General features: G+C 37.6%; 2 protein-coding genes across 2 annotated transcripts in view; one reads left to right on the top strand and one right to left on the bottom strand.

Annotated features, from left to right (window-relative positions):
* Window positions 1-256: 256 nt before the first annotated feature.
* Window positions 257-6,005, top strand: LOC106872604 (GATA zinc finger domain-containing protein 1). Its single transcript, XM_014919641.3, has 4 exons — window positions 257-1,297; window positions 2,163-2,225; window positions 4,787-4,970; window positions 5,691-6,005. The coding sequence occupies exons 1-4, from the start codon at window positions 992-994 to the stop codon at window positions 5,957-5,959; spliced, it is 822 nt and encodes a 273-aa protein (XP_014775127.2). The 5' UTR covers window positions 257-991; the 3' UTR covers window positions 5,960-6,005.
* A 3,876-nt stretch (window positions 6,006-9,881) lies between these two features.
* The window catches only part of LOC106872606 (mitochondrial glutathione transporter SLC25A40), a 31,143-nt gene continuing 15,601 nt past the window's right edge, over window positions 9,882-25,423 (bottom strand). Inside the window, exons 2-9 of the mRNA XM_014919642.3 lie at window positions 22,154-22,329; window positions 20,614-20,681; window positions 19,491-19,618; window positions 19,135-19,308; window positions 17,764-17,873; window positions 14,485-14,563; window positions 12,303-12,386; window positions 9,882-11,402 (exon numbers count right to left, since the gene is read on the bottom strand). Of these exons, the coding sequence (XP_014775128.1) occupies window positions 11,278-11,402; window positions 12,303-12,386; window positions 14,485-14,563; window positions 17,764-17,873; window positions 19,135-19,308; window positions 19,491-19,618; window positions 20,614-20,681; window positions 22,154-22,329 (944 nt within the window). The 3' untranslated portion in view covers window positions 9,882-11,277. The remainder of the gene's footprint in view (window positions 11,403-12,302; window positions 12,387-14,484; window positions 14,564-17,763; window positions 17,874-19,134; window positions 19,309-19,490; window positions 19,619-20,613; window positions 20,682-22,153; window positions 22,330-25,423) is intronic.

Genomic DNA, 25,423 nt, shown 5'->3' with positions numbered 1-25,423 from the left:
ATACTGTACTTGATAAATACTTTATTTTATCGACACCATAAATATGGAAGACAAAGTTGTCCCCGATCCAGTGACATAACTCGGGTATATGCCACCCGGATCAGTCCTCGAGTCCCACATCTACTCAGTACAGCATATACATGCCTATGCGACAGACCACCCGTGAGTGCTTCCCCCATAAAAGCGTTATCCACCCTCTCCTTTCCCTAGCTACGCTTCTGTACCATTCAGCATCTCAGCTCAAGGTCTATATCACAATTTAGAATGTGAAAAGTCATAACTAAAGAACGCGAGGCATTTGTTCGACACACACGCCAGGTTATGACCTGGAGGGCTTTTTTTTTTTTTGTAAGGAATCACAGCGATAAGGAATTGTGAAATGTTGATGACTGGACCAGCAGTTACACATCTTAACGATGCAAACAATTTACGTGGTCACTCGCCCCGCTAGAAACAGTAGCCATACCTTCATTAAATAAAACATCACCGTCTTAAAAGGAAAGAAACGATAGGCTTGAGACTGTAAACAAAGTCACTTTAAATGTGGTAAAAAAAAAAGGATGAAGTCACGCCTGGAGTGACTTTAATCACAGAGCTACTCTAAGTTTACTCCATCGGATTTAACTTGGTGCTAAGCATTCTCATCATTCTGATAAATACGGTCGTTGCTTTTAACTGCAAGTTAGCCCTGATCGAACATACTCGAGGCTACATTATTCAATGTATTCTTTCTTTAAAATGGAAGGATGCAGTTTGGGAGTGATTTGGCTGCTATTTCTAATGGATCGAGTGATCATATTTCCTTGACAGATGAAATGCGATTTGTAAGCAAGGGGAAGTAACACTGGTTTATAGACCGTTGTATCATTTCCCCTGAGCGCGCTCTTTTCATTGTTATTCTACGATCTGACAGAATATGCTGCTAAAATGTCATTTACAAACATCAAGTTGTATTTAAGTTAATAAATAGAAAATTTGTAATCAAAACAATATGCCATTCGGAATGAAGCCTGTGTGTTCTTCTTGTAAGTCGACGTCTTCGACAATGTGGCGCAAAGGAAGCCAAGGAGAAATCCTTTGTAATTCTTGTGGTGTCAAGTCCTGCAACAAAGACAACCCAGACGGTGCCACTGGCAGCACAACCAATTCTACTAAAAACTCTACTTCTCATTCGTCATCTGCAGGACCAGTTCTTAGAAAAAGTTCCCGTATTCGTCCGACCAAAAATCGGATACAGACAACATCGAAATCGCTGGGGACCAAAGGCAAAAGTCGCCGAAATATTTTTAAGAAAACGGTCTGTTTTGTTTTTGCATTTGGTTTGCATGATTGCTTCTAATGGTGTTGTTATTGTCGTTGTTGTAGATTGTGATGGCTGTGCTATCTTTATTCGTGTTATGATTGCTGTTTAACGCCGGGAGATTAGCCTTAATCAAGCATACAAGAAGTTGTCGTAGTCATGCTACCTTTTTTCTGTGACATCACTTTCCTAGAACTATATTTATTCAGTGTCCTTGTTTCTATTAAATACTATCATATGATTTAAAATAGATTTAAATGCTATTTCTAGAAAGTCGAGCTGACAGCGAAGAGACTAATTAGTTTAGAGATTACCGCCGTTTGCTTACGGTGATTGCTGTTGCAGATATGTGAAATGTTTATTTGAACAAGAGACAGCCTCTTTCCGGGTTGTTCTTCATTTTCGTGTAATGATTGAAGCGCATTATAAATGTTATGTATTGGTTGTTTTAGGTTTACATATTGTTTGAGGAAGAAATAAGTCAACCTCGGAAGCTGCTATCGTTTAGCCCCACCTCAATTCTGATCAAACAGACGCACGAGCGAAAGACATTCTAAACGTAGCCATTTTATCATGTTTGTTTTCCAAACACGGTGCATCTAGGATCACACCATCTAATATGTTCCCCTTTTTTTTTAAGACAATAGAATGGTATTTGAAAGAGAATCACGAAGCAGCTTTCCTACTATTTTACCAGTGATATAACACTGTATAATGTGATATCTATATTCGCCTGATACATTCGTGGTGTGTGTATGGATCTATAATGTACGGTATATGTATATTTGTGTTATTTAGTGTGTATATATATATATTTAGGTTTTGAATTGACTAATGTCTTTGATCTTCTGTAATCTTCCAGCATCCGATCAAAGCACCAACAGCTGTATCCACCATTGTGTCAGGGGACAGTGTTTTCTACAATGTAAGTTGAACCTTTCATTACTTTTAACAGCCAGTCCAAAAACATTCTAGGATTCAACACGATTGAGTATGAAAAGCTGCCTACATTAGACAAGACCAAGCCACACAATACTACACACACACACAATTTAGTTTGAGGTGAAAAGTTTGTGGCCCAAACCTTTTCCAGGTCATTCATTGGCTTACTTTTGATAAACTTATCCTCAATACATAGAAAATGGAGAAGCTGAATGTGGTTTTGGTGGTAGAGTTAGTTGAAAAGTATACCTAGATATTTGCCTCGGTCTACTCGGCTAACAACAGCTTTAACTTCTTAACTGAGCAGTTTAACTGCATGGAAAGGCTTCATTAACTATTTTTCAGTTGTTCAAAATTTGCAAACCTTTCACACCCATGCTAACATGGCAGAACTGGTTATAATAGAATTTGTTTTTTTTTAAATATGTCTTTGTGTCTGTTTGTCACCTCCATGCTGCTTGATAAGTGGTGTTGGTTTGTTTACATCTCTGTAACTCAGCAGTTCAGCAAAAGAGACCAGTAGAATAAGTACCAGACTTTTAAAATATACATAAGTATCAAAGTTAATTTGTTTGACTAAAACCCTTCAATGCTGTGCCCCAGCATGGCTGTGGTCCAATGACAATTGAAAGTTGAAAGATCCTCCTTCTATCTCTATATGATATTAGTATGTTTAACCCTTTCATTACTGTATTTATTTTGAGATGCTATGTTTCTTTCAATTACTTTAAATATAACAAAAAATTTAGTAAAATAACTTAGTTATCATTCAGCTTGTGTTAGGAACATAAATTGCGTCTAAGGTTTGGTGGAAGATTTTGATTCAAAACCTACAAAAACAAGACATTTGTATGTAGAGCCAGAGCCGGTTTCAGCCAGATTGGTATCGAAAGGATTAACATGCTTTCTTTCTTAATTACCTGCAGCTAGTGATCTCACCTTCACCATTGCCTCCTTCTCCTCCACCTGTTTCTCTTTCTTGGTATGAGTTTAACAGGTTTGCCATACAATATATTGGCCTTCTACTGAATCACATATACTTCATCTAGAAGTCAGACCATCCTGAGATATCACTTCACCAAATCTCTCCATGTGTTTTTTTCCTCCGTCATATGTGCATTCCACAGTCAGCTTGCAGCAATTAAACACCTGTGATGGTGCCACGTAAAAAACACTGGTGTTGGTGCCCCATAAAAAGCACCCAAAACATTATAAAGTGGCTGGTATTAGGAAGAGTATCCCGTTGTAGATACCAAGTCAAAGCAGACAATGGAGCCTGGTGCAGCTCCTGACAAACCATCCAACTCATGCCAGCATAGAAAACTGACATTAAATGATGATGTGAGTATAGCAGCAGTCATCTCTCTTCCTGCATAAATCGTCTGACCTGGCCACTCCCTCAACATTACACATCATTAAGGAAGATGTTACATAGCTTCTTCAAATGCAGTCACTACATGCAAGTCTGCCACTCCCATGTGGGCCTGTACAGCCACAGCAGATGCTGCACTGCTATCAGCTGACTCAAATTCTCCAGGCACAAATACATGGTCTTTTGAAACCAACAGATGCCTGTCTGATATATATGTTATGGGCTTCTACACAGTTTCCAACTTTGATCATAGGTTATCTGGATCAGAGCTGATCTAGAGCTAAACAGCACTGCCAATATCCTAGTTATGATATTTTCTATACTTCTGCTACCACATCATCACTATTTAGGTCACTTAAGTAACAGAAACTATCAACACAGATTTCTTTTCCCTACTATGACTGTATGGGTGGTGTAGCAAATTTGTGCCAATTGCTGAGAGCCAGCTTAATTCTTTTTGAAATATATATCTAACAAAATGCAAGATGTGGTTTGATTAATTTTGAAAATATTCAAGAAATTAAGAGAAATTTAGTTAAATAACTAATTTGTTCATTTTTAAGCTGGTGTTTGTTGCATAACTTAACAAAAACACCACCACCTAAGACCTTGGGTACTTTATTGCAAACATTAGGGCCAGGTTTCCAATCTGAGGATACTTCCCTCCTTCCTCCAGTCTTGGAAGACTTGTAACAGTCCGTGGCTAAAAGGTAAAGAAAAGAACAGTTGTTACATAAAATTATGATGGCAAGTTTTAATTAAGAACTAACTCTTAAGTATTCAGATTATTCAGTCAAATATATTGCTTAATTTATTCACTTTGTATTGAATTAATCCTGCATTGTCTCTTAGCTTTAGCTTTGAGATTTTGATGATGTGATTCTTTACTTTTAGAATGACATTCTAGAGTAGATTTGAAAAACCAGATCTGGCCAGTTTTAACATAAAACAAATAGAATATTTGGGCTGGATATGGTTGGTTTAAATGCTAAAGGGTTAAACAAGGAATGAAACCCTTCTGCTCTGCTTCTAGTCACAGTTAATTGGCACAGACAAGATATGAGTGGCTTTTCGGCCCAACTGACCAGCACTCTATCTACTCACCTAACTCTAAATATTATTTGATAGTAATTTCTTATGTCTAATTTTTTTCAATTTTCTCGATTCCCTAGGGTTTGTACTATCAGGTCGGTGATATAGTTTCCCTCCTTGATGACGATGGACAGTCTGTATACTATGCACAATTACGAGGTTTGTTACAAGATCAATATAATGAAAAGAGTGCAGTTATTTCCTGGCTGCTTCCTACACAGTCAAGCCCCAAAAATCGCTTTGATCCCAGCACATATATCTTAGGTAAGTAATTCCTTTTTATTTATGTATTCTTTTATGAACTTATATGTATCAGCGTGACAATGAAACCTTAACCTAGTTACAATACACATACATATTCACTATACAGTCTGGTTTATGAACAAATAATTATCTGATATATGGAATTGTATCCATAAGTATTTAGTTTCACTGTGGAATTAGACCCTTAAGGTCTTTGCAACGGCTTAGATTGAGAATTGAATTGACAGTAAATTTGCTTCTTTGCAATCTATTTACATTAAATCTAGAAGGCTATTTTAATCTAGTACTGATACTGTTGCATATAGTGCGGGTGGCACATAAAAGACACCATTTCGAGCGTGGCCGTTTTCGTGCGGGTGACATGTAAAAGCACCCACTACACTCTCTGAGTGGTTGGCGTTAGGAAGGGCATCCAGCTGTAGAAACTCTGCCAAATTTAGACTGGAGCCTGGTGTTGCCATCCGGTTTCACCAGTCCTCAGTCAAATCGTCCAACCCATGCTAGCATGGAAAGCGGACGTTAAACGATGATGATGATGCTGATGATGATGATGATGACATTTTTATTTAGCAAGATGAAAACAAATAAGGGAGATAACTCCAACAATTTTATAGATTAGTTTGCTTCTGGTCTTTGAAATTTTGTAGATTCGTTTGCTTCTGGTCTTTGAAGCTTTCTGGTACTCTTGTTAATTTATGTTCTCTTCATGTTACATTGCAGGACCAGAAGAAGATTTGCCACGCAAGTTGGAGTTTATGGAATTTGTGTGCCATGCCCCATCTGACTATTACAAGTGCTTCAAACAGCCATACCCTTGCAGGACAAACACACCTGAACTCAGCTACGTCTGGAGCCCTTTCCAGCCTTGCATTCGCATTGTGCCATCTAAAGATGAGATATTCGGCACTAAACACTGTCCCAAAAAGACCGAGAAGTTGAAACCAGATAAAAAAGACAAACACACAGACAAAGAGAAAGAAACTCATTAGATTATGTAGAAATAAAGGATTCTTTTCATTTTAATTTTTAGTAAAATTCCTGAGTTTCTTTTTTTTTTTTTTTTTTTTTTTTTTTTTTTTTCACATGTTGCTAGAATGTGTGAATGCATGAAACAGGTTACTAATGAGATTATATTTATTCAAATGATTAACCTCTACAAATAGAAATCAGAAAATTGCTGAAACCAACAGAAATACATATATGTTGAATTCTATTAAACTGTTGTTTAGCCTAAGGTCAGCCTTGGTTGAGAAGACCTATACTCAGACATACCAGCCATGAATATTCGTCTTTGATTTATATTTAATGTATCTAGGATGATGATATCTAATGTGAGGAAAATTTGGCTGCTATTTCAAGCAGGCCATCACAATAAAGAGACTTACTCTTTCAATTCATTATGTCGACACTTTTAGCATTTAAACTGGTCATATCAAGCCCAAATACTCTACATGTTTTATGTTGAATCTGGCCTCTCACACCTACCCTACAATGTCATTCTAAAAATAAACCAATTACATCCAAAGCTACAAGACAATGCATGATTAATTCAAAACAATGTGAATATCTAAGCATTACATTTGGTAACTTTATTGTTAAAAGAGTTAACATTGCAGATATGTATTGGGTCATCCCATAAATAATGCAATTTTTTTATACTTTTATTTTTCGAAATTAAGATAAAAAAAGTTCTTTTTTAATCTAAAATATACACTCCTTCATTTTCTACAATTCTCTTCCATCTATCTGGTAGACTTGCAAGGCCCCTCTTCCAAAATTCACTTATCCGTGATGAAAAATACTCCTCCAGTACTGTTCTGACCTCATCTACAGGATTCATATATTTTCCGTTCAAATTATTTTGAAGACTGTGGAATAAATGATAATCAGATAGGGTAATGTCCAGTGAATATGGTGGCTGGGGCATTGTTTCCTATTCAAACTGTTCCAGCCTTTGGAATGTCATCCCCACTGTATGTGACCGAGCACTATCCTGATGGAAGAACCTTTCGCCTTGAACCCAAAGATGGTCGTTTTCCTTCTAGTGCTGACTTGAATGACCAAATCCAAGTTGATGCAAGTAGTTTATCTCATCCCCCTCCAACTTTTAGTTCATGCAATTGGAAACACCGCATTATTTACGGAATGGCCCCAATATGTTGGCAATATTGATTGCTGCGGTATACAAGCTGTATGTTGAACACTGCTATCTATTGACTGTTTATGATGACTTCTTGTAAACTTGAGTTAACTTCCACCATAAAATGACAGTTTCTGTAGGTTTGCAGAGTAGTTATATATTGAGTTTATTCAGGTTGTCAAGAAATGTATATTGACAGTGTACGTATGTTGTAACTTTCACTGAATCTTAACAAGCAACAAGAATGGTAGAAACATCTGGCCTAGGGTTGTAACATTTGACTCAAATGTTGTGTGGGAGTTTTGTCACCTACAGCGATGGGCGACACCCAGGCAGCTCTGGTGTTGTGAAGGAAGGGGCCAAAACACATACAGAGCTGCTGCAACACCTGATAAGACATCAATACCTGCATTCAGAGACAGAGTAAAGCTGCACCCTCAGCATGCAAGTGTTTTCCCTAAATATATCGTACAATTTCAATGTAAAAGTGTATCAAGATGTTTTGTAAGGCACAAACAAATAATCACCACCTAGAGTTGCTGTTGGCACTCCATCGCTTACGACGTCGAGGGTTCCAGTTGATACGATCAACGGAACAGCCTGCTCGTGAAATTAACGTGCAAGTGGCTGAGCACTCCACAGACACGTGTACCCTTAAAAAATTTCTCTGGGATATTCAACGTGACACAGTGTGACAAGGCTGGCCCTTTGAAATACAGGTACAACAGCAACAAGAAGAAAGAGTGAGAGAAAGTTGTGGAGGAAGAGTACAGCAGGGTTCGCCACCATCCCCTGTCAGAGCCTCGTGGAGCTTTAGGTGTTTTCGCTCAATAAACACCCACAACACCCGGTTTGGGAATCGAAACCACGATCCTATGACCGCGAGTCCGCTGCCCTAACCACTGGGCATTTCGCCTCCACTCACAACCTAGAACTCAATATAGAAAAGATGTGAACTAAGGAAAAGAAAACTTTTTAATTAGTGAATCTGTTCACATCAAAACAGAATACCCACATTACTGTAAAAGATTTATTTAAATTACTACTGTACAAATGTTTCCATAATGGACTACAGTAAGTTCATATATATAAGTTCAGAGTTATTACCTCTGTCAATAGCAAAAAGCTTTTCTCTCAGAGAGAAAAGCAGATTGTATGATGCTCGTGTACAAACAGTGATGCTACATAGTAGTGAAACATGGCCTGTGAATGTAGAGGATATGCTAAGACTAAAAAGGAAAATGAAGCTAGCATGCTCCATTGGACATGTGTCAGTATGCATACATGACAAAGTGCAAAGGCTTGGAAGAAATGAAACCAGCATGCTCTGCTGAATGTGCACGTGGGATGGGGTATAAATATTTTAAGAAAGAATTGGGCATAAGATATATTAGATGTAGTAAGAGGGAAGCCTGCACTGGTTTGGTCATGTGATGCATATGGATGAGGACAGCTGCATAAAGTGCCAACCACTAAATGTCGATAAGACCTGTGGAAGCAGGAAGACAGGGAATGAAATAGTGAAGATTGACCACAGGATGTTGAGCTTCGCAGAAGAGATGACAGAGGATTGAAATGACTGGCAATAGACTATATTCAAGAACACATCTACTGCAGCAAAACTGAGGTCCTAAAAGCATATTGCTTTGTCTATACCCTTACATTCAAGCTGTCCCCACAAACCAACTTCCCATCACCCTTCTAACTATAGCACTAGCTCAGCTGCTGTAATTATAATTGTATAAGAGCAGAGATGCACCATGTGCAGTAAGTTCACCGTCATCAATTCACCACAAGGAAACTATTAATGGTGAGATACTATGGATATATTTTCTTGGTAAACTTTCTTCCCAGAGAATTGATAGCAGTGAACTTACTTGTATTCGAGATGCACATATTTCATCCCCATACTTTGGTGTTCCTACTTTCCCATCTCTTTGGAACTACCTCCCCATGTCACCCACCCTACATTTTCAATATCATCCCATACCACTATTGAACATCATTTCATATTGGCCATCAACCCACCCTTGTTCATTATTCTCACTACCTTGGATTTCCACCCTTGTTGCTGAAGTCTTCCCCACCCCCACCCCAACACTTCACATCATCCCTTTATTTCATGTCAATAAGGTTTTTGTTACAATGCTGCTCCCCACTCATCCTTTTATTTTGCGCTGCCACTTATCACTAGTGAACTGACCCTTTATTTGACCAGACAAAATTGTAGTGTTGTCTACCAGTGGTGACCATAATGTCATTTGACCAGATACAACTAAGGGACTAAATGTATAGAGTTTTGAAGGCACATGACTCAGTGGTTAGAATATCAAGCTCACAATCATGAGGTAGGGAGTTCAATTCCTGGACTGGGTGGTGGGTTATGTTCTTGAGCAAGACACTTTATTTCATGTTGCTCCAGTTCACTCAGCTGTAGAAATGAGCTGCAATGTCACTAGTGCCAAGCTGTATCAGCCTTTGCCTTTCCCTTGGATAACATTGGTGGCATGGAGAGGGAAGGCTGAAATGCATGGGCAACTGCTGGTCTTTCATAAACAACTTTGCCCAGACTTGTACCTTGGAGGGGACTTTTCTAAATACAATCCCATGGTCATTCATGACTGAAGGGGGTCTTTACCACTTTACGAGAGACCACAAAGCTTACTTGACTTACATAGGTGCTACTCAATGTTTGCAAGTAGTTTCAAGCAATCAACCAAACTGACCATCTCTGAAAAGATGGACAATTTGAAAAACAATAAACACAAAAGGAAGTTTTAATATCAAGAACTTATTTAAAAAAATACATTTTTTTTCTTTCTTTCAAAACAAGATGGGTACATAAGGTTGTTTAAAGTTCAATTTCGAAAAAAGAAAAACAAAATTTATGGTATAAGCTACGAATCCATATCACTTCCAATAGAACAGCTTTTCAACATGGAACCATATTCTGAATGGAATGCAAGTTGCTCTACTATATTTGCCTGAGACACAGTCCCCATGGCCAAGTTCTTCCCAGAAGTTTCACATCTCAAGTCAATTCCAGTTGATGCTATTCAGCCATTTCAACTCAAATCTCAACATAAAACTTCTACTGAAGAAACCACAAGAGTCAATATCCAAAAATTCAACAGCATTTGCTAACGTAACTATAATAATAATAATAATAATAATAATAATAATCTTTACAGATTACTAGTAGAAACATATATTTGTCTTTATTGAAAAACACTGTTCAATGTGATCGTTATCATCAGTTTAAAAATAGGATTATCCTGCTGCCAGTGCATTAGGAGGTATGTGCAGTGATTATATTCTGTGTATCAAGATGGATTGATTGAAGCTGAAGGGAACTGCTAATTACTATCATCAAGGTCAGGAGGTATTACATTAACATGAAGTCTACACTCTATACTGAAGCATTAGACTCATTTCATACATACTCATTTGCACAAGACTATATCCAAGAAAAATTTGTCTGTCAACATTTTCCTGTTATTCACAGATCATACCCAAAGACCATCAATCAGCGTTCACACCTATTTCCAAATTTCCTCCTACCTGAAGATAAATGATTCCCAAGATCAGTAATGTAAATTATATAGAAATAAATCTTAACTTAAAGAACTCATCTGTTATTATAACATCATAAAAAGATTTTAAATGCATTTCTTAATTTTCATGTCTGCTGTTCATGAAGAATTTCAAGTAGTTGTCTTCTACCTACAAAGATGTCTAGTTGCAGACAAGGAAACTCACAAACATCCTTCAAATACGCACTGATTAACAATTCCTCAAATATATATCACAAGCAGAGTTGGTATTTGGAAGGAAAATTTTTGCTTTGATTATACAGACAAACTGCAAAAAGAGAGAACTTATTTATATTTCCTATCAGTATTAAATCCATCCAATAAACATGAAATGTTGAAATTTTACCCTGAAATTTTTCAATACTAAAATTTTTTTAAAAAAATTCAAAGATGGTTTAATTTTACTATAAAATAAATAATTCAAAGATGCAAATTTTAAAATCTTCCTAACAATTTTTTTTCACTTGCGGAGCACCCAAAGACGAGTAAATTTCCATGAAGTGTGGGGCAGTTAAATTTTTCTAAATTATTTCTTTCTTGCTATAAAATATTTTGATTAGGTAATGTTAGTTTATCAGGAAGTTTTGTAGTTTTTAGACAATCTTTCATTCCGCTTAAGAAATTTTTTCTTGAAATACTCATAAGAACTAATCATTATTGCACAAGCAGGAGCAACTTTCACAAGGCGTGGCACCAATCCTAGACAAAAAAATAAAAATATAATAATTAGTAAAATAAAATAAAAACATAATGCTAATTACTTACATTGACATAAGGCCACACATTTGTAAGGGAAGGGTATAGTAATTTGAATTGGCCTTAGTACAAATAAAACCAGTACTTTGTTCATCGACTTCATGGGGCAGAAAGATAAAATCAATATCAGAGGGAATTAACTCAAAACCAAATACTGGAACATAGTGTTTAAGTGGGTTAGCTATTTAACCAACATTAAATACTGATTTCTAAAAAAAGCATAAGTCCTTGAATGTTGGGGATGAGCACAGTTGATTCAATTAACCCCTAATATTTGACTGGAACTTCATTTTATCAACCTGGAAAAAGCTGGAAAGCAAATCTGATCTCAGCAAGATTTGAACCCAGAATATAAAACGCTGAAAGAAAATACTATTATTTCTGTAATGATTTTACTAATAATGACTATTGTTCCAAGGTAATGTCTACATTTCCAGAAGCACTTCAAAGAAGACAAAGAGCAAAAAAGAAAAAAAATCAAATGGCAAGGGAAAAAAATAAGAAACTTCAAGGCATTTATAGACTAAATGCAAAATATTTAAAAAAAAACAATAAATCGTCATATACACAGGGTAAACAGCAAGAATGGCTTGTATTTTTATTTATATGTTCCAGCAGATTTGAACATGAATCTGCTTACCACTGTTGTTTCATCACAGAACAACTTTTTTACAATGAAAGTATATTCATAATACACTCGATTCCTTAGTGCAAGAGATTGGGACTAATGGTGTCTTGACATCATTGTCTGATCAGTCAAAGGCACTCCAGACAAATGATTCTAACAAAAGTTCAAGGCCCTTGTTTATAATTTCAGTAAACTGTTTGCTAATATGTGCTTACCTGCAAATAATGACTGAAATCCTTGACTCCTGTAAAGCTGTTTTATCAAAGACCATGTAGATGAAGACATATTAGTTTCAGGACCTAGAACAAGAGACAAAATGGATAGCTTTAGAAAATATAGAAACAACACCAATCATCATCATCATCATCGTTTAACGTCCGCTTTCCATGCTGGCATGGGTTGGACAGTTTAACTGAGAACTGGTGAGCCAGAGGCTGCGCCAGGCTCAATCTGACCTGGCAAAGTTTCTTCAGCTGGATGCCCTTTTTGATGCCAACCACTCCAAGAGTGTAGTGGGTGCTTTTACGAGGGCCAGTCAGGTGGTTCTGGCAACAACCACGCTCGAAAGGTGTTTTTTACGTGCTACCTGCATGGGAGCCAGTCCGGCAGCACTGGCAAGGATCACACTCGAATGTTGTTTTTCACGTGCCACTAGCACATGTGCCAGTAAGGTGACGCTAAAGTCTGAAATATGAAACAACAGATTTGGTTAATGGTCATCAGTTTCGTCTGCCGTTACGTTCTGAGTTCAAATTCTGCCAAGGTCGACTTTGCCTTTCATCCTTTCGGGATCAATAAATTAAGTACCAGTTACGCACTGGAGTCAATGTAATCAACTTAATCCCTTTGTCTGTCCTTGTTTGTCCCCTCTATATTTAGCCCCTTGCGGGCAATAAAGAAATAAGAATCATTGGCACACGGGGAAGAATGCTTAGCAGCATTTCATTTGTCTTCACGTTCTAAGTTCAAATTCCATCAAGGTCAACTTTCCCTTTCATCCTTTTGGGAGTCGATAAATTAAGTACCAGTCGAGCATTGGGACCAATGTTATCTACTTACTCCCTCCCCCAAAAGTGCTGATCTTGTGTCAAGATTTGAAATCAATAATCTTATACTTAAGGCAGTAAATTAGCTGAATCGTTATTATGCCAGGTAAAATGCTTAGCGGCATTTCATCCATCTTTACATTCTGGGTTCAAATTTCACAAAGGTCGACTTTGCTTTTCATCCATTTGGGAGTCAATAAATTAAATACTAGTCGAGCACTGGGATCGATGTAACTGACTTATTACCTCCCACCAAAAAATTTCAGGCCTTGTGTCTATAATAGAAAGGATTATTATGTAGGTGGTTGCATAATCATGGCATTTTGGGTAACTGTATCCTGCTACAGACTTGGATTAACCAATGCTTTGTAGATAGAACTGATGGATAGAAACTGTGCAGAAGCTCATCCTATTATGTGTGTGTGTGTATGTGTGTGCATATGTTTTTGTCTATGTCCTATAACTTAGTAGTTAAGCAAACAGATTTCGATAAGTAAAAGGATAAAAAGGACGTGGTGGCACATGATTTAGCAGACGGAGCATTGGACTCATGATCATAAGATTGTGGTTTCGATTCCTGGACCGGGCGACGCGTTGTGTTCTTTAACAAAACACTTCATTTCATGTTGCTCCAGTCCACTCAGCTGGCAAAAATGAGTAATCCTGCAGCAGACCAGGGTCCAATCCATGTGGGGAATGTATACGCTACAGAAACCAGGAAACCGGTCCTATGAATCGATATGACTTAGGAAGGATCACTCAAAAATAAGTATTAGAGTCAATATTATTGACTAAGATCCCTTCAAGATAGTACCTCAGAAATGTGGTAATCTAAAGACTGAAATGAGTAAAAAGAATAAAAGAATAATCCTTAAATATTTTAGATCTTATTTTTTTTTTTTTGCAGTTCAATGACATTAGTATTAACCTGTGATAGCCACAGACTGACATAGTTATTAGAGCAGTTATGATGTGCCATAGAGCTATGTCTACAACTCTGACTGTACCATTTACTTTAGCTGAATGACAAAAAGTAAAACTGATTCCACTCTTCAAAGCTGAATGATTAACACGAGGGAAGACATCCAGCTGTAAAAACAATTGAGACAAAGAGCTCATGAGATAAAAATGTAAACTTCTTAACCACAGCTATAACAGCAGCCATACTTTACTTACACAAAAAATGAAATCTAAAATAAATCATATTAATATAATAACACTATGATTATAGTTGCCATTCCTTCCGTGTAAAGTGAGCTGTATGTAGCCCTCAATATAGGTCTATAGTCCAAGTTGCCCTATACTTACATATTTCTTAACCCTGTACCCGAAATAATTAAAACAAACTTACATCCAGGAAAGTGTAGACCAAAAGTGATTTGCCGATGTGTTTTGATGACATCAAATGGCAGCGTACAGATAGCAGCAATCTGAAAAACAGATACATTCATGTTTAATTTAATGTCACTGATTTCACAAACATTTATCTCAAATAGTATAATGAATATAAAAATAAGAAATACACATTCACACAGGTCATACACACACACACACACACACACATATATATCAGTGGGTGAAGGGAATAGAATAGGTAGTTACATACTACATATGTTTCAAAAAACACACCAACCATATATTATGTAACCTTAAAGTTCTATGCAGAGTCCAGTGTTCCTTCTATTCGAGTACTTTTCTACCTGTCTCTTAAAGGTCAACTGTCATAATGAATTCACCAAGAGAAACAGAAAAATCTTCTACATTTTGACAGTCAAGTGGGGAGTGGAAGTAAGATTTTGTCAAGTAATCAATTATTTACTTCCTCTGCTGACAAATTCCAGTGAGCTAGAAAGAGTGTGCATAAACAAAACATACACACAAACATACATATGTATATACACATAAATATACATATACATGTGTGTGTAGATAGATAGATATAGATACACACACACATATACGCTTATGTGTGTGTGTGTGTGTGTGTATATATATATATATATATATATATATATATATATAGTGGCACTCCGTCGGTTACAATGACAAGGGTTCCAATTGATCCGATCAACGGAACAGCCTGCTTGTGAAATTAATGTACAAGTGGCTGAGCACTCCACAGACACGTGTACCCTGAATGTAGTTCTCAGGAAGATTCAGTGTGACACAGAGTATGACAAGGCTGGCCCTTTCGCGAATCTATGACCATGAGTCTGCTGCCCTAATCACTGGGCCATTGCACCTCCGCCTATATATATATATATATATATATATATAGACACACATACAAGTACATATTTACACACATTTATACACTGGCAGTGCCCCAGCATGGCCACAGCAATAGAGCTGAAACATATAAAAGAATACATAGGCACATATGCATACTAGCAAAAAATAGTAATACACACACATAAGTATGTATGCATGCATTCACTTGGATATGCACAAAAAAATATGAATGCATGCATAAAAAAAATCATACATACTTAAACCATAAACTTGAGTATCATCATCATCATCATCATCGTTTAACGTCCGCTTTCCATGCTAGCATGGGTTGGACGATTTGACTGAGGACTGGTGAAACCGGATGGCAACACCAGGCTCCAGTCTAATTTGGCAGAGTTTCTACAGCTGGATGCCCTTCCTAACGCCAACCACTCAGAGAGTGTAGTGGGTGCTTTTACGTGTCACCCGCACGAAAACGGCCACACTCGAAATGGTGTCTTTTATGTGCCACCCGCACAAGAGCCAGTCCAGGGGCACTGGCAACGATCTCGCTCGAAAATCCTACGGGAGCCAGTCAGGCGGTACTGGCAACGGCCACGCTCAAAATGGTGCATCTCATGTGCCACCCGCACAAGAACCAGTCCAGGGGCACTGGCAACGATCTTACTTGGCTTGCCGGGTCTTCTCACGCACAGCACATTTCCAAAGGTCTCGGTCAGTACACATATATTCATGCACACATGTATTAATAAATATATATGTTCACACCAACCATAAATGATCATATCTAAGTGCTTAACCACATAAAAGTATGAACAAATACACACATAGGTCCATATATGTATATACATACATGGACATATACACATATACACATGCACCTAAACACACACACAAATAAATACACATGCATACATATAAATTAACATCAACATGCACAGAAGCATGCATCAGTTAATATTTAAATTAACAATAGTCACACTTGATTACTGGAAATGGGTAAAAAGTTGCAAGACAAGTAGATACACTTTACTGATTAGTTATCATTTACTCTGTGTTACTTATACAAGCCTTGTTTATGTTTGAGTCTAAACAACTGTCTGTATCACAACCATTTTGAATTTTTTGGATCCAACTACTTTATTATATATATATAATAATGGTCCTAAGATGGTAGAAAGATAAAGTATTTCCAATGCAGCATTCATCCTGAGCTTTAGGTTGGATTCCAGACTAATATCAAAATTCTTCAAGTGTAGAAAATCCAGCTTTCACAATGGTAAAACCATTTCATGAGTTTATTGAAGAGTAAAATATAATCCAAATAAGAAGATAAAGAAAGACTAACACATTATCGATGATGTATTCAAGTATTTTCTTGTCTTATCTGGATTATAGCATTTGTTCATTTTGTGTCTGTTTTTTCTCCATGAAACCATGGATTAGATGAAAACTTTATAATTATAATTGAAATTGTATTTTACAGCTGGATGCCCTTCCAGTGGCAAACTGGTATCTGATTCTTAAGTAAAGGTGAAAAAGGGAAGGTAATTAACAGGTATATAAGGAGGGGGTCAAGAGTGCAAAAAGGTAGCAGCAAATATTGGCTTGACAGGATACAAATATAACATTTACATACTCGAGCGAGATCATTGCCAGTGCCCCTAGACTGGCTCTTGTGCAGGTGGCACATAAAATACACCATTTTGAGTGTGGCCGTTGCCAGCACCGCCTGACTGGCCTTCGTGCCGGTGGCACGTAAAAGCACCCACTACACTCTCTGAGTGGTTGGCGTTAGGAAGGGCATCCAGCTGTAGAAACTCTGCCAAATCAGATTGGAGCCTGGTGTAGCCATCTGGTTTCACCAGTCCTCAGTCAAATCGTCCAACCCATGCTAGCATGGAAAGCGGACGTTAAATGACGATGATGACAATGATGATATATATATAATATATAATATTATATAATATAATATAATATATATATATATATATATATATATATATATATAGAGAGAGAGAGAGAGAGAGAGAGAGAGAGAGAGAGAAAAGCAAATACAAATAACAAAAAAAAGCAGCCATGTGACCCAAGCAAGATTGATCAAGCATTCTACTGACCACCAGTAACCACTCAAGTCATGCCTGTGCTTACTCAAGCTATACTCACACACATAAACCACATTGAAATTTCACTTCTACTCATGATAAAGTGAATTAGCTTAAAACAAGAGTTGAAGACAATTCATGCAACTCTGTAGATCACCAGGAGTATATTTATAAGGTACATGTGAAACCTTCCAGACATCAAGTTCCACATGGGATGTCAACATGCTTGATTATTCATAATTCAAATACCAAAATAATGTTTATAACAATGTATAAGAGTCAGTCATACTTACAGAGCCAGCAGTGGCTCCTGATATTAAAGTTTCGTGAAATTCAATATCAGTGGACATATTTTTCATCAGAATTCTTGCCTTGATTGCTTCATAACCAAACCAGTATATACCTGAAACGATTAGACAAGATATCAACTTTAACGTCACTGATGCTATAAAAAGAAAAGTACAACACATATCAATTCAGAATTCAATCTCCTTCGAAATAGTCCCCTTTTGAAGCCAGACTTTATCCAACATCGTTTCCATTGGTGGAAGCATTCCTGGAACCCCTTTCTTGGGATAGCAATCAGCCACCTCGTTACATTCTCTTGGCTTTCCTTGAAGTCTTGAAATTTTGTTCCTTTTAAGTGGGATTTGATTTTTGCCTTGGTTTCGGGGTCATAGCAATAGACCCATGATTCGTCACCTGTTATGACAATTTTCAAAATGTTTTCATCTTCCTCAATGCAATCAAGGAGATCCTGTACAAATGACACCTGATCTTTTTTGAGACAACTACACTCTACACACTTTACTTCCAAGCACTGCCATAAACAAGGGAAGTGAGCAGGACTGTTATAACTTAGTGTGTGCATGTGCAACTGAGTTCAAGATCAGCCTGTGCCAAGCAGTTTCACACTGTGTACTTTAGCTCTCTTACCATAGCTACAGCCCCAATACTTTTTCAATCAGACCTCATATATATATATATATATATATATATATATATATATATACATATATATATATACATATATATACATATATATACATACATATAATAATAATATTAGGGATAAAAATCTAAATTTACAGGTAAAAGCTCAATTAAATTCAATTTATTAAAAATTAAAATTAAATTAAGTTTCAAAGTATAAATATATAAATATATAGTTTTAGAGAAAAGAACCAAAGTTCATGAACTTATCCATGAAAATCCACAGTCACATATAGAAAATTTAATAAGTAAATGCACGAATTTTTCTATATGTGACTGTGGATTTTCATGGATAAGTTCATGAACTTTGCTTCTTTTTTCTAAAACTATATATTTATACATACATACATACATATGTATATATATATATATATATATATATATATATATATATATGGACTTCTTTCAGTTTCCATCTACCAAATCCACTCACAATTCTTTGGTCAGTTGAACCTTAAACAATGTGGTTGGGAAGCAAACTTCCTAACCACACAGCCAAACCAATTTTTTTTTTACATCAAACATACTCTTCACTCTTTGACAATCTGAAACAGACTACTAAATATTTATTTATCTACATACTGATAATTTAGCCAGCATAGAGTAAAAAAGTAATAAGAAGAGAATGTGTGAGTTCAATGAGAAATTTAAAAAAAGAAAACCAAACTAACCTGAAAAAGGAACATCTCTGAATAGTGTGGGCCCTAGACCTCGCCATAAGGATGCAAGACCTCTTTGAGAAACTTCATTTTTGATAAACCCTCCAATCATAGAATAACTGAAATTCGAAGACTGGAGTTGGGTTCGTACTAGTTCCAAAGGACTTATCACAGTTGCAGCCCAAACTGAGAAGAAGAAAGACAAAACCATTAGTATAATTATAGTAGAGGGAGTAGTGGTGGAGTTGGTAATGGTGTTGGATTATACTTTCAGTAGTATCAAGTGGTGTTAGTAATGTTGGTGGTGATATGGGAGGAGGAGGAAAAGGTGAAGAAGAAGAAATTAATAAGGTTTTCATTTTGCTTACCTCTGGCAACCATTCCAGCAACCATAGGTTTCCAGAGATCATTATGGTCCCAGGGCTTGTGTTTTAAAAATGACTTTAGCTGTTCATAAGATGTGAAGTATATAACTGTAGCAGGTACAGCCATCACTCTGGAAGCATGAATAACAGGAACAACATCAATAGTGAACTTTAAAGATGATGGAACAAGGGTATTGAACAAATGACTAAATGTGAGAGTGAAAGGGTGAGTGAGATAGAGTAAAAGAATGAAAGTGAGGATGAGAGTGAGTGACTGAAACTGAGAAAGAGAGAGAGAGAGAGAGAAGTGAATGAATGAAGCTATAAAAGATTGAAAGCAAGATTGTAAGAGAAAATAAGTGAGTGTGAATGAGTGACTGAGTACAAGTGTGAGCATGAGTGTGATTAAGAGTAAGTTAGCATAAATAAGTTGAAAAAGTGAGTGGAATTACGAGGTAGATGAGGTTACATGAAATATAGCGTACCTGCTATGTGGTAATAAATCAAAGCGAGAAGAGTAAAGTGAAATGGTTTACATGTATGAAGACTGATTTGGTACGGCTGGACAGAGAAGCTACAACGAAGGCGGGGGCTCGCAACGAGGTTGGGGGGGTAGGGGGGCTCGCAGCGAGGGCAGGGGGGGCCTCGCAGCGAGGGCAGGGGGGGCCTCGCAGCGAGGGCAGGGGGGCTCGCAGCAAAGGCAGGGGCCTCACAGCGAAGGCAGAGGCCTCGTAGCGAAGGCAGAGGCCTCACAGTGAAGGTAGGAGAATTGTAGTGATGAACAGATGATTTTTGCCAACCAGGTAAGTAATCTTTTGGTTGTGATCTCAGATATTTATGTCTGTATGAGAAACTCAAGCAGTCCAGATTAAATACTTGACAAAGACATGCTACTGAATCTCAAAAGAAACTCCAAACCCACAGCATGAACATGTAATAACTGGCCACTGTAAGTTCTTTAGTGACAGATGCAAGCTGAAATTCATTAGAAATCACAAGGGAAAGCAGATCTCGGTATTAGATGTGAATTAACAGCAGGGAAGAGAAGTGAAGAATCCAGAATTATGGGTGAGATAGATGAAGAAAGGGAAATGCTGATGAGGCAATAAGCAAAAACAATACTTACAGAGTTGGGGGAAGACCACTCCATAGAGAACGGAGTCCTTCTGTACGTGTTATTTTGATGAAGGCATCCTAGAAGAAAATTTACAAATAATTTCTAAGCAGTCTGGTATTAAGTTACATGGCTTCATATTTCTGATATGAAATGAAAAAATACCAGACAGGAACAAATGTAACATAATCAAAATAAGAATTTTTTTTTTTTTTTGATTTTTGTCTTGCAAGGTACTTGGTGACCCTGTCAATGCAGGTGCCACTTAAAAGCACTTGGTCCACACTGTAAAGTGGTTGGTGTTCGGAAGGGCATCCAGCTGTAAAAACCCTGCCAAAACATTCACAGAAGTCTGGTGCAGGCTTCTACCTGGCCAGCTCTTGTGAAACCATCCCACCCATTCTAGCATGGAAGGCAGACGTTAAACGATGATGATGATGAACCATTGATTTAAGATCAATATAAGACTAAATGAGTCTGTATTACAGTATCTCTCCATTTATCTAAGACTTGTGTTATCTGTGGGTTCTTATGTTCTAAACAATTTCTTCCTTAATCTTCCTTGGTCATCTTCTTCAGTTAGTATCTTCTACCATCAATTTACAGCACTTTTTCTCTCAGCAAGTAGAGACATAAGCATGGCTGTGCAGTTAGGAATTTAGCTTTGAAACCACACAGTGTAAGGTTCAATTCCAATATGTGGCACGTTAGACAATTGTCTTCTACTGTAGCTCCAGATAGACCTTGTGATTGAAAATGTGTGTGTGTTGTGCAATTAGACTGAAGCCAAAGCCATATGGTTGAATAGCAAACTTCTAAAACACAGAGCTATATATATATATATATATATATATATATATATATATATATATATATATATATATATACATATACACACACACATACCTACATCGTCATCATTGTTTAATGTCCGCTTTCCATGCTAGCATGGGTTGGACAATTTGACTGAGGACTGGTGATCCAGATGGCTGCACCAGGCTCCAGTCTGATTTGGCAGAGTTTCTACAGCTGGATACCCTTCCTAACGCCAACCACTCAGAGAGTGTAGTGGGTGCTTTTACGTGCCACCGGCACGCAGGCCAGTCAGGCGGTACTGGCAACGGCCACACTCAAAATGGTGTATTTTATGTGCCACCCGCACAAGAGCCAGTCCAGGGGCACTGACATATATATATACAACAGACAGACACACATACATATAGAGATAGAGAGATAAGAAATGAAAGGGGTAATAGCAAAGCAATTCATCCAAGAGGGCAGTGACTTTTGTATAAAAAAACACAAATCAATAAAAAGCTCCCAGTACATATAAAAAAAGGTTGACAATAACAAGGGGATCCAAAAATAAAACTTAAGTCAAAAATAACACTATGACATATACAACAATAAAGTTTGGCCATTTTCATTATGGACCGTAGTATATGGTAAGGCACAGAACTGGTCCAACTCATACCAGGACGGAAAAAAAACCCCCCAGATATCATGATGATGATGATGAAGCTGAAGATGGAAATGAGAAATCTTAACTTACTATTGTTCCAGAAAAATGTCCTGGTTTGGAGAACCATGGCAGTGGTTTACCATTAGTTCCATTGGTACACGTACACATGTGCTCCATGAGTCCGTTGCAGTATATGAATTGTTGCCCTCGGTTCAAGGGTTGTCTTTGACTCTGTAACCGAATTTTTACAACATCTAGTGGTGTCACTGGAAATAAAGACGGAAACAGTAAGACAAAAATTTGATATGTCTGCAAGAAATACAGGGAGCAAGACAGAGAGCTAAAGATTCAGGGAACTTGGTATCATGTCTTTTTGACTATGACTCTCTCTCTCTCTCTCTCTCTTGTTGTTGTTGATTAGCTCCTGGTCAGTCCTGACCCAACAGCCCTATGATCAAAAATGTTACAGCCACAAAAATCAGGTTTGTTTTCAACCCTTTAGCATTTAAACCAGCCATATCCAGCCAAAATATTCTACTTGTTCAAACTGGCCAGATCTGGCCCTTCACACCTATCCTACAATATCATTCTAAACATTAACAGTTACCTCATAAAAATCTGACAACTAACAGACAATACAGGATTAATTCAAAACAATATGAATAAATAAGCAACACATTTAACAGAGTAATTTGAATGTTAAAGGGTTAAACATAGTGTATGTAAAACTATAATTAACCAAGAGTCTATACTATATTTTTAGATGGCAAGGTGAGGTTTGAGGGAGATTTGAATGCTATTTCTAGAAGATCAAATGATCGCATTGAAACTCCCTCTGTTTGACAACTGCCAGTATGTCTCAGTAAATAGTGAGTGTACTTATGTCTGTCAGTGGCTAGATAGCTACTTAAAACAGTCAGTAAAAGCGTGGTACATATTAATGAACTATCCTCAATTCCAAGTGACAGACATAATGTGTATGTATATGTATACATGTGTATATGTATAGAACAACTCTATACAATCCATATATCTTTGACCCATTGATGAAAATACACCACTACCTGGAAAATTTTAAAACTATTTTCATATTAATGTTTGTAATTCCATGTGTATATCTTTTTGATTACCTCCTTATTATGACTCTGTATAATGTATAGAACAATCTGTGTGACATATTGATAGATGTATTAAGATATGTGGATGGGTGGAGAGAGACTTCCAGCTTCGCCTTACTGGTACTTGTGCCGGTGGCATGTGAACAAAACATTGGAGTGACTCCTGTGCAGGTGGCACATAAAAAACACCATTTCAGCGTGGCCATTGCCAGTACCGGTGGCATGTAAAAAGCATCCACTACACTCTCGGAGTAGTTGGCATTAGGAAGGGCATCCAGCTGTAGAAACTCTGCCAGATCAGATTGGAGTCTGGTGTAGCCATCCGCTTCGCCAGTCCCTAGTCAAACCGTCCAACCCATGCTAGCAATGGAAAGCGGACGTTAAACAATGATGATGATATACATGATGGACTCTCCCATCGAAGACAACATATGAGTGTTCAGCTTTTTTTTTTCTTTTGCCAAACAACCTACATAAATGATTTGTTTATAGTGATCAAAAGTATGTGCCATACATAAGCTGACTCCCTCCATTAAATTGACATCCTTGAACAGGTGCACAATGTACCATGCATCAGATGTCGAAGTGATCACAGAGCAACAAGAGATAAAGTATCTTACTCAAGAACACAATGCACTACTTATTCTAGGAATTGAAACCAGGATCTTGTAATCATGAGTGCAACACCATAACCACTAGACCACGTGTCCTCACTTCCTCTCACACACACATCACATGACCAACCAGACTATCAGATGTTACACATCACTGGTCACAATACACCTTGCATTGTTTTAACCTTCAAATAATGCCACCCTCTGGCTGGGCAAGCAGGCCAACATTCTCCCTTGATCAAAAGCAATGTGAAATGAAGTGTTTTGCTCAAGAACACAACATGCCACCCAGTCTAGGGATCGAACCCACAATCTCATGATCTTGAGTGCAACACCCTGACTAGTCCACACACTTTCGCATATATATACATACACACATACATATTTGTGCACATAGATACACAAATATAAATATACACAAAGGTGTATATATATATATAAACATATTTGCCAGTACCTCCTGACTGGCCTTCGTGCCGGTGGCACGTAAAAGCACCCACTACACTCTTGGAGTGGTTGGCATTAGGAAAGGCATCCAGCTGTAGAAACTCTGCCAAATCAGATTGGAGCCTGGTGTAGCCATCTGGTTCACCAGTCCTCAGTCAAATCGTCCAACCCATGCTAGCATGGAAAGCGGACGTTAAACAATGATGATGATGATACATTACAATATTATTTAAGGCAGCGAGCTGGCAGAGTCATTAGCATGCCGGGCAAAATGCTTAGCGGTATTTCGTCTGTCTTCATGTTCTGAGTTCAAGTTCCGCCGAGGTCGACTTTGCTTTTCATCCTTTCGGTGTCGATAAATTAAGTACCAGTTATGCACTGGGGTCGATGTGATCGACTAATCCCCCTCCCCCACAATTTCAGGCCTTGTGCCTATAGTAGAAATGATTATTTAAAATAGTTTGAGTTGACTCCATGCAACGAGGTTTCTGTAAGAATCCTGTGAAACCTAAAGTCGCAAAAAGACAAATCAAACCTGTTTTAACTCATAATATATGTCATTCCTACTAAATGTGTTGAGTGCCTTTTTATTTTATTAGTTCACTCATAAAAACATATACATTTACATACATATTTACATTTAATACATACATGCACGCACACACACACACACACACACACATATATATACACACATATGATGGCTGCCCCCTCGTTATCGAGTATGGCCATTGCACGAAGCTTAACTTAACGGTGCTGTGATCGAATGTGACTTTTTAGCCCAGCCAAAGATCTACAATGTCTTGCACAGAGTTGGCATCCAAAACCTTTACTGGCAATAGCTGGCTGTTGTTGTAATTGGGCTCCATGTACCTTTGCGTGTCGTTTAAGTCCTCCTGCTGAATCACATTCCCTTCCACATGCCCGACAGACATGATTAGTATGGTGTGTAGCATCATCACCAGCGGCCTGGTAGTCAACCATCGGTCTTGCTTTATGACTACGAAGATGACTCATAAGCCCAGTTTTACTGAGGCACGGTCTTGCCCAGACACTGCATGTCAGTGTCATATGAAGACCCTTACCATCTGGAAGTGCAACAACAATGCCCTTCCTGACATCCCTCCTTAATTTCTCATGTGTAATTATACACACATATACATAAACACACATAAATCAAT

Source organism: Octopus bimaculoides, chromosome 16, assembly GCF_046866305.1.
Source record: "Octopus bimaculoides isolate indiv1 chromosome 16, ASM4686630v1, whole genome shotgun sequence".
Taxonomy (NCBI): domain Eukaryota; kingdom Metazoa; phylum Mollusca; class Cephalopoda; order Octopoda; family Octopodidae; genus Octopus; species Octopus bimaculoides.
Note: the sequence above shows the minus strand (reverse complement) of the source record. Positions and strands in the feature narration are given on the sequence as shown.

What these genes read in the sequence shown, in the direction of transcription:
- LOC106872604 (XM_014919641.3), top strand. Translation starts at nt 992, where the DNA reads ATGCCATTCGGAATGAAGCCTGTGTGTTCTTCTTGTAAGTCGACGTCT. An exon ending in GAAATATTTTTAAGAAAACG is followed by an intron (nt 1,298 to 2,162) that starts GTCTGTTTTGTT and finishes GTAATCTTCCAG; the next exon opens with CATCCGATCAAAGCACCAAC. An exon ending in TCCCAGCACATATATCTTAG is followed by an intron (nt 4,971 to 5,690) that starts GTAAGTAATTCC and finishes GTTACATTGCAG; the next exon opens with GACCAGAAGAAGATTTGCCA.